Source organism: Erythranthe guttata, chromosome 14 (assembly GCF_056151865.1).
Source record: "Erythranthe guttata isolate IM_541 chromosome 14, IM_541, whole genome shotgun sequence".
Lineage (NCBI taxonomy): Eukaryota > Viridiplantae > Streptophyta > Magnoliopsida > Lamiales > Phrymaceae > Erythranthe > Erythranthe guttata.
In genome coordinates, this window is record NC_142546.1 from 1,133,414 (window position 1) to 1,145,526 (window position 12,113).

Below are 12,113 nucleotides of genomic sequence, written 5' to 3' on the forward strand. Positions count from 1 at the left end.
TATTTTCATTTTTTACATCATATTCATATGTTAACGTCATGGCCCACGCGCATAAAATTAAAATCTTCATTTTTTTTTTAAATTGTTAATAACAAATATATTAATAAAATTTATTAGTAGATAAAAAATAATTGAAATTTTTAAAAGAGAAAAAATAAAATACAAATATGCCATTAGAATTTTTAGGGTTATCCAATGTATTAGGTTCTGATTTACGATCTAATTTTAATATCTGAAAATTCTATATTTTCTTCTAATATCTACACTTCAAATACTTCCGAAAGTTTCATTTCTAGAAAATTATGTATTTTGTGTTGTATGCGGCCACAAAAAGGGATATTCCAAAATGCAATGATTTCGATCGGAAAACTTCTAATTTTTTAAACATATTTTGTCATTTCAATTTCGGAAGATGTGTCTTTTTATCGAATTTTTTTAGAACTAAATTAGAATTAGAGTCTTGGGAAGAAAAAAAAAAGTTCTGATCTGTTCCATCCGATTTTCATGACTAAATCAATCTAAAACTAAAATTGATGGAATATAGATAGTTCTTTTCATTCACCTATACTAACAACATACACCCCTATATGTACATATATGTCATATTATGTATAGATATATCAACTTATCCTTGTGAAATTGGTAAAGAATCAACATGGGTCCAAATGATCTACAAATACATTATTCCAATTTCATTATTATATTAAGTATTAGGGCCACCAAGCACTAAATATGATCCACCAATAACTAGTGGATTGACCTATCCACAAAGAATCATCTTCATTTCCTTTATCTTACATACACATCTTCCTTTTATGGCAATTAAAAAGTTAGAGATATATATCTATCATAAACCAATTTGGACGTAATTTTGTTTAGGTAACTTTAATTTTGTCCACTCTATTGACATTTTTGGATTAGTGCAGTTACAAAAAGTCCACAATATCCTAGTTTTAACTGTTTGGAATGGTTTGTTATCGACTTGCACCAAAAGGCGAAATCCCTCGCCCCAGGCCCCATCCCTTGCCCGACAAGGATTGATGGAGGAATGTAAATCATGGTAATTCAACGGCCCGTTAAGGTAGCGGACCCGGACCTGGTGCCCTCAAGGAACCAATCCTCATTAGAGTTGAAATTCCCACACTGCGGCTGCCAGGATTCGATCCTAGGATCATGCACCAACTTACCACATCCGGAACCAGTTGAAGTACACCCATGCGGGTGGTTTGTTATCGACTGACTATATAAGAGTGTGATTTACTTAGTGTAAATTTATATTTATATTAATTATATATGAAAATAGGGGGTTGGGTTGGGGTGAGGTGTCTATTTTAAGCTTGTCCATTCATGGAGACAACCCACGAGACCATCAACCATCCATTATTTAATTAATTAATTATGTTACCCAAGCGGCTCTACAAGTTGGGGGTGGCTTTCACCATAAAGGCTTTGACAAGAGTGGCGTTGGGCCTTTGATTGCAACTAATAACTTCTTTTTAACCATAAAAATTAAAATTAAAATTAAAGATACTAATAACTTCTTTTTCTTAAGAGTATTTTTAAATTTATTGACGTGAATTAAATAAGTAATTAAGGATAAGGCCTAAAAAGTTTGTCTCTTCTTGGCCCAAATATGGATGGACTGCTCGAACTCGAGCTCGCATCCACTTTGACGAGTTCGAGTTCTTCGAGTATTGTTTTTTTGAGCTAGAACTCGAGTTCGAGCCTAAGTTATTTTGTGTATTTTCTTTTTTATTAATATTATTATAAATTGTAAAAAAATCGATATAAAAAAATGACATGTAATTTATTTTTTTAATTATTTATATGAATTTATTATATAATTTTATATGAATTATATTTAAAAAATAAATAAAATTAAATTAAAAATAAAAATAAAAATAATAAGCTCGCGAGCTCACGATCAACTAAAAACGAACTCGGACTTGACTCATCGGAAAGTTCGTCGAGCTCAAGCTCAAAAAATTCAAGTTCGAGCATTTGTCGATCCAGCTCACCGCGCGAGCCAACTCGCCTATTTACACCCCCATAGTATAACCTAATTCTACATCGATGAAACGTATGTCTGAGTAACTATCAATCTAAATACGGTATCAATGTAAATCAATGATACATACCAGTACCACTGCACTAAGTCGGCTATCTCTCTTCAGAAGTATTGTCCTTATTATATTTAATTTATATATTTTGTGACATTTCAAAAATATATTATTTATCATACGACAACAAATTAATTATTCCTCGATATATACGAATTCAAAGATTTTTGCACCAGGGGATAACTACTTCACGTGGTATAACGAAACAGAACAAATCATAAGATTATATGTAATTCAATCAATATAAAATATCTGTTTTTTTTTATAAGTTTATTACTATTATTTACCAATTCAGAACATCGAACTTGTCCGATAAAATGTATCAAGTTTGTTAGAAATTGGAACTTGTTGCAATATTTGTAAGCATATACACTAATCTACAACTGGAATGAATTGCAAACTTTGGACACACTCGATATTTGTCATTGAACACAATAATAAAGAATAAATATATAATATTTCTTGAATTACGTATTTAAATTTTATAAATTCTCTTACTTTATTTAATAATAAAAAAAACAATTTATTTATTAACTAATTAATAAAATATTCAATAGTAAATGAATATAATCCAATGAATCCAATTCATATTATTACTTTTAAAATATTTACAGCCTTTTATAATTGAAAATAAAAATAAAAATTTAAAATTCATCTTATAATTGTTAAACCTAGTTAATGATGCATATAAAATTATATGTCAGTTACTTTATTTGAGGAGCTTCCTTAATAAGGGATCAAACAATAGAGTAAAGAATCCTCTGCTTACAAAGATATACATACATACACACACACATGAAAAGCAAAGAGTATATATAGTTGCTCAAACAATCAAAGCATCATTAATAAATAAAAAATCGAAGCAAATCGTCTCACCTAGGATCGATTACCTCCTCTCCGAGCAATTCTATTCCCCGCACCAATCAACAAAGCTTTGCCAATGAACCCCGTTTGAAGCCCACAAAAGACCGCCACAGTGCCGCCAATAGCCACCCATTTCCAGTCAATCCCACCACCATCCCTCCGCCCCTCCTTTGCTACTAACAAACTCCTTTCTTCCTCACAATGTACTACTTGCTCGGCGTTATTATCCGAGCCTTCTTCTTCCTCTTGTTGTTCTTCTTCGAAGGGAGCTTTGGTTGTGATTTTTGCCATGAGAGCGCACCTAGTTAGTGAAGCCTCGAGTTTTCTAGCAGTTTGATATGATCGGAAACCGGAGTGTAACTTCTTCACGGTCCCCCACATCCCGTGGCGGACGCCTAGCTTGGCTACGTCTTTTGGGATTCCCATGTCTTCGTAGTGAACGAGGTTAACCTCACATGCGGTTAATTGGCCGTCTCCTTTACGTGATTGAACTGCATAATTTTTGCGTTAAATTAGGTGATGTTTGCAGAAACTCGTGCAAAATTAGAAGTTTGCGACTGTGACTTGCGAGTCAAACTTGAAATAATTGTTTGTTACTAAGAGTTGTTGGTGTTTGTAAATATCCCGAAAAATCGACTTAATTGTTACCGAAAAGATAAAAATACGCCCATTGACTTTCAAAATACCAACATGGGGTGCAATGTGAACGATTTGACACGCTTCAAGGGTGCCAAGTATCATTTTTTTTTCCTACGGTTGATTTGCCAAAACACAAAAAAAAGTTGGGGTGCAAGTGGAATTAAGCATTATAGTGAAAATATATAACTAGGTGTAAATATAAAACTGGAAATAAAACACTGACCAGGCTTGACAACCCAACTTGAGAAATAAAGATCCACACGCCTTGGTTTGTCACGCCTCGGCAAAGTTGGGTATTGTACTCCCTGCACCCATACCATTTGCAAATTAGGTGCATACGCTCACATGTGTGTGTGTGTGTGTGTGTGTGTGAGAGAGAGAGAGAGAGAGAGAGAGAGAGAGAGAGAGAGAGAGAGAGAGAGAGAGAGAGAGAGAGAGAGAGAGAGAGAGAGAGAGAGAGAGAGAGAGAGAGAGAGAGAGAGAGAGAGAGAGAGAGAGAGAGAGAGAGAGAGAGAGAGAGAGACGCCATGCATCTCACATAAGGGTCGAAATTCTAATAAGAAAAGGTCATACCTTCGTCACACAATAATAATTTCTTCCTCCTTCCCATATTCTTCTACCAATGATATATTCTCGATCGCTACAGAAGAAAGGGAACTACAAAGGCAGCAAAATTAATCAACATATTATTAGTTGAAAAGCTGTCAATAAAATCGTATTAATCGGACTGAAACTTCTGTTCAACTAACCTTCTTAATCCAATGGACAACCATCATTCCTGTATTAGGACATTCTTCGAGTATTTTGACGTAAGCAAGCATCGGATCCCATTTAGGACGAAATTCATCGTCCCAGAAAAAATCTCTCACAAGCTCAGGAGTTGCTTCCTCAAAAATTGTTCTGCTGCGGTACACTGTCGGCCCCATCTGTAAACGGAATATTCTAACAACTCAAAAGTCCATATATTTTTTACAAACGCACGAACACTAACTACTGCAATTTACTAGTCGCTGGTCAAACATGGTCAAACATCTTATCCTATTTCTTCCAATCCTAGTTCACCAAAACCAGATAATCTTCCTATTTTACCTCATTTTGATCTCGATATCTTATTGCAATCTAAACGGAGTCGGTAATTTTACCAAATACCCATTGCCAAATGCGGTAGTAAAAAAACGGAATGTTGGACATATGAATGACAATATTACCTCGGGTTCAGAGCGCCAAGCTTGGTATGCCATGTTTGAAGTGGAGCGCTCCATTAGGCTTTGCCATCCCGTTTCGCAATCTTTTCCATTAAGAAGATTTAATAGGTGTTCCAGATCTTTATCTGTCACACTATTTAAATCTTCATCTACCGATTCCGTTACAGGCCTACATAACGAGCAGATTGGATAATGAGTGTCCTATTTTTCAATCGTGTAAATCAGATTTTTTTTTTTTTTTTTTACTTTATTCTTTAAACTCGTTACAATGAAAGTCGAGCATAATTTATAACTGGTGAAAGATAAAATAAATTCTTCGTAACCGGCAAAAAGGCCGCAATACTCATCGGTGAATGGTAAAATAAATTAAAGAATTTGTTCACTTCGAACGGAAATTTACCTAAGTTCTACAACGAAAGAATGCAGCTGTCATCATGAGTAGATTTAATTTTTTTGTCTGCTTACATCTTGACAAAATTAATCTACACATGTTAAGGAAAGTTGTACCTAAGAACATGCCGAATTTTTTAGGTGCAACAAGTAGAGGGGCAATTAAGAAACCGAGACCACCAATAACCCCCTCCGGTGCAATTGCCGTCTACCTCATTATTCTAACGAACAAATACACAATCATTTGCATTTTAATCTACATTACCATATTTCCAACATTTTCCTTTTTTTTTTTTTTTTTTTTTTAAATTTCGAGGTATCATCAATATATTCGAAACTCTTACATAAAAAGAAATAAATATCACGTTCTTCATACATTCTGGCTTGGATATTTGGATATTTATAATCACTATCTAAGGATTTGTACACTAAAATCGAATAATTAAACTACGAAAAAGGAAAAGCTAAATAATATTAAAAAAAAATTAAAAAATAGAATAAAAAATACCTGACATCACCGTGGTTACCATTATCGACGGCGGACGAGTCCTGAGCGACGGCGGCGGCCGGAGACGGCGCCGAATTCGAAGCCGAGTCAAGGAGCTCCTGAGACGACGACTTCTCCAGCTTTCGGCTCATGCCGCGGGACCGGAACCAAAGACCACGGCAGAGTGAAAAGGCGGAGAGCGCCGTGAACGCAAGCCAGAATCTCCGAGCGCCGAGCCCCGGCGGAATGGTCCAAATAAACCGGAGCTTGGACCGGAAACCGAGGAAAACCAAACCGGTCCACCGGGGACGCCACGACCAGCCGATCAGCAAGCCGATCATCACCGCCACCCAAATCGGGACCGCACAAACCAATATGTCGACGAATGCTTCCATCACAGCCGGAGTATTGAAGAATTCAAAACCATTGTTGTTCAATCCAACCCATCCCCCTTCCATTTCTTCAATTACTTTTTTTTTGGAAAATATTCAGGGAGAATTGCTTCCTCTATGCAGCTGTTGATTAGCTACATGGATTTGGCTGTAATTAATTCTCGATGCGCCGCCGGCTGCCGCAGAGAAGGTAGAGAGAGAAAGAGAAAGAGGAGAGAGAGAGAGAGAGAGAGAGAGAAGCGATGTGGTGGAATGGAAGGAACCTATTAAATGGGAATTAGATAAAATTGGTTTTTACAGTTCCGTACAGTTGAGAAAAAATGTACAACTATTGATGCACAATGTACAAAATGAAAGTAGATATTAACACGTCTTATTATTGGATCAGAATATCCAGGTGAATTATTCTGTCAATATTAAGAACATTAAATTATAAAATTATATAGAAAAAATCAAAAAACCCTAAGAATATAAATTTATTAATTAATTTATGCAAAACGAACTTCAAATCATGACTTACTTATTTATTTAAAATTAATTAGTTGTAATTTATAATTATACGTTTTTTTTTTTTTTGATAAATAATCTTAATTTATAAAACGTTTTCTTAAGTTATTATTAAAAAAAAAAACAAATTGGAGGAGCCGACAACGGGTCGGTGGCTGGAACTGGGCTTATGTGGCATGACTAGGATGGTTAAGGTGTTTCTGATATTTTTTAGTTTCTACATTTTCACGCGCGAAATGGAGAGTCAAAGCACGCGCGGCAGTGAATATGGATAAGTTTTTGTTCCATTTGAATGGAAGAATTTTAAATTTATTGTAACAAATTGATTGAATTTATTTGAATAAATTCATTTTATGATGGGCAAATAATCAAATTTCCGTCACATATTTGGGGTTTATATTTGAAGTCCATAATAGAAATTGGATAACAAAATCAACCCATATTATAATTACAAATTTACAATATCCCAATCTTGCATCTTGATCTATTAAATTAAATTACTTCGTATCTTCATATTTTAAAACCAATGCTAATACCTAGTCTACAAATTAGAGGCATTTTGAACATATCTAATAGGGCAAATTAAGACCAGCCCCCTAGATAAGGTCAAATTGCGGAAAAAACCATCTTCTGTTTGTGTAATCACAACCACCTTTTAACTATATATTATCTTACGAAAAAAAAATTTCATTTAATAAGTAAATTTGACTTCGTAATAGTGGATGTGTCAAACACCATATAATTGATGGGATGGTTATAGTTGCCGAAACATGAAGGATTTTTTCATAATTTGACATTTCCCAAGGGAGTTAACCGTAATTTGCCCATTTTGAAAGACACCAGTAACCACAGATGATAATAAGATGACTTCTTCCTGTGGTTTTTTTCAATAGAAACATAATTTATATTTACACCAACATAAAGTTTTCGAAAACGACATTTGAAAAAAACTTACATAAATTTACAATTTCACACATTAATTTAAAAACAAACCACTCAAAAGGTTTTTTTTCTTTTTTTTTTGACCCCTCAATAAATTAAAAACTCTTTTTTTCCCCACAATTAATCGGATAACTTACAATCAGCTCATCAAGAATGAACAGCAATATCCATGCATCTCTCTCCATTTGTCCTGTTTGTGGAAGTCCTAGCAGGAGGACTATCTCTGAAAATATCGAAACCTTTTGCATCGCTGGAGCTCTTTCTTCGACCCAACTTCGGTGATTTCGCACGAGTCGGAGGTAGCTGGTATTCATAATTAACCAAATAAATTAGTTCATTAAATTGTGAAATCGCATTCGTAATTCTTGAAAGAAAAAAAAAATGCTCACTTTTTTCAGTTCAATCTTCGGTGGTGGTCCTTCATTGTAGAAGCTTGGCATTGGGCTTGCCTTAAACGTCAAACTCTTCCTTAGTTGCTTGATTGCGGCCTCACTCTCTTCCTAAGATAAACAAATGCAAGGACACAATCTTAGACAAAAGGGCTTTAAATGTACAGTTAGTTTCAAATTCGAATACAAATGGTAAGAGTGTAAAGTTACCTTAGTTCTTGCCTCACATTGAGTTTTCTCAGCCTCCAGTGCATGATGTTTCTCCTCTAATTTTGTGTAGAACTAAACAAAAAAAAATAGATAAAGGCTTGTTATAATAACAGGACACAATCGAAGCATTATTTTCTACTTTCGATTTATTAATACCTCCTTCCTTCTTTCAGCACGTGCACTGCTCTTAAAAGTCGGGGCAGAGGCAACAGTTGTCTTGAATTTTCTAGCTGTTGCTGCAGTTCTTCACATAGTTAAGGAAAATCAGATAAATTAGTCACAACAAATATAGGAAACAAAACGTAGGATTATAGATAGGATACGATGAGGCAACAGAGCAGTTATCTTCATCAGGGCGCTTCTTGTTATCAGGTTGGAGTGGCTTCCTCGGGACAATAGGTGAGACAGCCTGCACATGTAAGTTATATTTCATTTGAATCGGTTTATCTCATGCAAGAAAAAATCAACATTAATAATAGTAATATGTGATACATTATAAAAGTAAGTCATGTTGCGTAACCTTAGGCCTCGTTTGATAGACTTGATATATTACTAAATCAATTATTATTTGTTTATTTGATAGCATGATTGGGGCCATGATTTATTGTTTACCCGCAACATAATCAAGAAATTCGTTAATAATGGATCAAACGAGCCCTATGGGTACTTAGAATTGAACTACCGAGTTCATCTGAAAACTGGATAAATGCATTTATCAGTCACACCAATGGTTGAAATTATAGCAAAAACAAAAATCATGCGAATGAGAAAAAGTTTGCAATAAACACGAAATCTAAAGAATGGTTTGAGGAATTTACTGGATTCTGCTTTGCTGAATTCGCATGCGACACAACACGAACTTGAGATGATTTCCCTCCAGCAGTCACATTGTCGAACTCAGCCCCATTAGGACGAGGTCCATATGAAGCACGTTTTTCAGTTGCCAGAGCAAATGGCTGAGGAACAGTGCATTTTATTTTACAGTTTCCAACAGCTGACCTGGCAGTTTTTCTACCACAAGTTTGTCTCTTCTTATTACCATCAATTACCTTTTGACCTTCAGATATTGGTGTATTTTTCTCATGTGCCTCGACTCGAGAAAGTTGTGTGACCTCGTCTGATTTGTCGTTATTGCACTCTTTTACTTCACAGTCTTGAAGTTCAGGATTCTCATCCAATATATTAACAGACTCCGGGTCGAGATTAATACACTCGGGCAGTGGTGCCACATCTTCAGGGCTAGCATTTACGTAATCTGAATCATGGGCGACACTGTTTGAGTATATAATAACACCGTCTGGCTCCTTGTCAATATGAACATCACTGCCTTCCATCCCCATTACACGGGCACTGTGAGCAGAAATATTACAATCAGGTCCTTTAATATGAATCAAGAACTGTAGCGTAAAACGAAAACGATATCGAGATAATATAGTGCAAAACCAAGACACCAGTACATAAAACATTTGGTTATGAATTATGAATTATGCACCATGAAAGACGGCAATACAAATAAGAAAGACCTTCATCCAAGTAAAAAGAATATCTGAATTGTTAGGATACAGAATCTCTCTCTCTCTCTCTAGAGAACTCTACAGCAAATTTACCAAACAAGAGATTCCATTATGCCAAAATTCTACAATCTTAAGAAGAAAACGTATAGTTTCTTCTTTTTTTTTCTTTTTTTTTTTTTTTTTTGCAGAGTGCTGCTAACATGTCAATTACATAGCGTGACTGTATTTCTATGCTGAAAACGAATTGCTGAAAAAAAAAAATCAGAAGATGACATAAAAATACCAACCAATAATCCTATTATAGAACTACGTTAATCAACTTCAAATTCAGTAAATCCAATTAAAATTCCACCGGAAAAAGCAAAAGGCAGCTCCCAAACCTTCTTACGGCGATTAGATCCGTCACCATAAAACTCATTAATCAGGAAAAATAATTCATCGAGCTACAGTTTAATGTTAATCACATATATACATGAGCATACATATTCAGAGAAGATAAAAAAACCGAAAATGTAGGGAAATTTCTCACGGATAAAATAAGAATTCTGAATTTTCGGCTTCTAGGTTTTCCTCGTCGAGAGCTTCTTCCTTTGAATTCGCTGTGTGTGAATTTATGTGTGACAGTGGGCGGTGTTTGTCCTGTGTTGCAGAGAGTTATAGAAGGGGGAGAGGATGGAATAAGATAACGGCGTTAGTTGACGGTGGTTGAGAATTTTGAAATGGAGTGGAAAAGAATTTTTTGAGATTAAAGTAATGAGTTGTGAAATTACTCATTTGGGTCTGCGTTTGGAGGTAAAAGTTTTTGAATTTTTAGTATATGATTTTTTTTTTTTTTTTTGATGAATTTAAAATCTTGATTCGGTGGTCCAAACTTTATATTTATATTATTATTTTTTATTTATAAATTAGCTATTTGATTTATTATTCTCTTTCTAGAATGTTGTGACAAAATAATTAATATACAGATAATGAAAATTTGACAGTGTAACTAGGGAGGGGTTAGATTGTCAAAACGACGTTTAAGTCTTAACTCTCGGACAAAATTGTAATTAAGGACACAATAATTGATTATGATAGGGACCCATCTTTTGATTACTATTTGCTAACCCTTTTGATAAAGCCCTTATACCATCTTCTTAATTCTATCTTGGCCTTCACTTTTTTTTTTTTTTTTTTTTTTTATTATTATTTATACTACTTATTTTTGCATAATTATGCCTAATCCACCAATTGTTTATTTAATCTAGATCACTATGTTACTTATTAGCAGAAAAAATTAACCGGCTCTAACGCACAACTCAACTGGTTGAACAATCATATTGAATTTGAGGGGTAAGACCAGCGAGCATGTATAAATTAAGATGTCATTTCGCTTGGAAGATCCACTCTAATTTGAACGAGTGTTAGTAATATAAACGAGTCCCGATTGAGGATTAGGTTTTCGATTTCAAATTCGATTCAATCCACTCTATTACTCTTTAAAACAAATATTTTTCATGAAGTTTTAGTGGGGTATTATTCAATTACACAATTAATATTTTTAAGATTTTTCTCTAAGTCCAATACATCATATTCTCATGCAACTAACACATCAACCTTAATCCATTCACAAATTTATTGGTATGAAAGTGAAAGAAGAGCTAAAGTTGAACCACTTATGTACAAAAAAGGCCTACCTCAAATAAAACAAAAGTATTTGAGGTTGCTATTATAATATTTTTTTTAACTAACGTTGAGCATGTTTATATTCTTATTTTAAGTCAATATATATTAATTAATCTACAAAAGAATGAAATTGGAATATAATAATCCATGTGTTTTAGGTCTATCCGAAACCTCAAAAAATCATTGTCACAAATTCAAACTAATTGTTATGTTTATTCTCTTTCAACCTATGAAATCATTTCTTACCAACCCCATAACCAAGTTATTCTATGTAGTTAGTGTAGTTTTTGGTAGAATAAAAATAATATTTGTTTTGTTGGAGCCCAATACTATATATATTGTAAGAATTATAAAAAGGTGATCATTATAATTAGAATGGAACAAAAAGATGGAATGGCACATAAATAAAAATTAAAGCAATAGAATCTTGAACCCTAAGTGAAGTATCATAGGCCCCAATCATATAAAATTTAGATGAAAATTAATCGAAGAGGCAAAAACATTGAGGCCAACATGCTTTCTTTCTTTTGTTAAATCTATAATGAGCTTGTTGGTTTGTCAAATTCAAATTAATTCAGAAAATTGAAATTCGGAATTAGCTATAACTATTTAAAAAAAATGATAAATTACAGTACTCACCCCTTGATGTAAGGTCAAATTATGAAAAAAAAACTCATCATTTTTTAGTAACTACAACCACCCCTCAAATTATATATTGTCTTACGAAAAACCCATCATTCAGTAGGTAAATTTGACACTGTATGGGTGGATGTGTTTTGTATAGGTGGA

At 34.1% G+C, this 12,113-nt stretch overlaps 2 protein-coding genes across 2 annotated transcripts; both read right to left on the minus strand.

The window, feature by feature from the left end:
- Positions 1 to 2,813: 2,813 nt before the first annotated feature.
- On the minus strand, positions 2,814 to 6,697 carry LOC105963023 (hypothetical protein). Its single transcript, XM_012987378.2, has 6 exons — positions 5,727 to 6,697; positions 4,832 to 4,997; positions 4,373 to 4,549; positions 4,197 to 4,280; positions 3,847 to 3,928; positions 2,814 to 3,475 (listed from the first exon to the last, which is right to left on the minus strand). The coding sequence occupies exons 1-6, from the start codon at positions 6,161 to 6,163 to the stop codon at positions 2,997 to 2,999; spliced, it is 1,425 nt and encodes a 474-aa protein (XP_012842832.1). The 5' UTR covers positions 6,164 to 6,697; the 3' UTR covers positions 2,814 to 2,996.
- A 760-nt stretch (positions 6,698 to 7,457) lies between these two features.
- Positions 7,458 to 10,379, minus strand: LOC105963024 (TPX2 (targeting protein for Xklp2) protein family). Its single transcript, XM_012987379.2, has 7 exons — positions 10,189 to 10,379; positions 8,964 to 9,495; positions 8,469 to 8,554; positions 8,302 to 8,389; positions 8,146 to 8,217; positions 7,936 to 8,046; positions 7,458 to 7,849 (listed from the first exon to the last, which is right to left on the minus strand). Exons 2-7 carry the CDS (start codon positions 9,483 to 9,485, stop codon positions 7,694 to 7,696), a joined length of 1,035 nt encoding a protein of 344 aa, XP_012842833.2. The 5' UTR covers positions 9,486 to 9,495; positions 10,189 to 10,379; the 3' UTR covers positions 7,458 to 7,693.
- Positions 10,380 to 12,113: the final 1,734 nt, after the last annotated feature.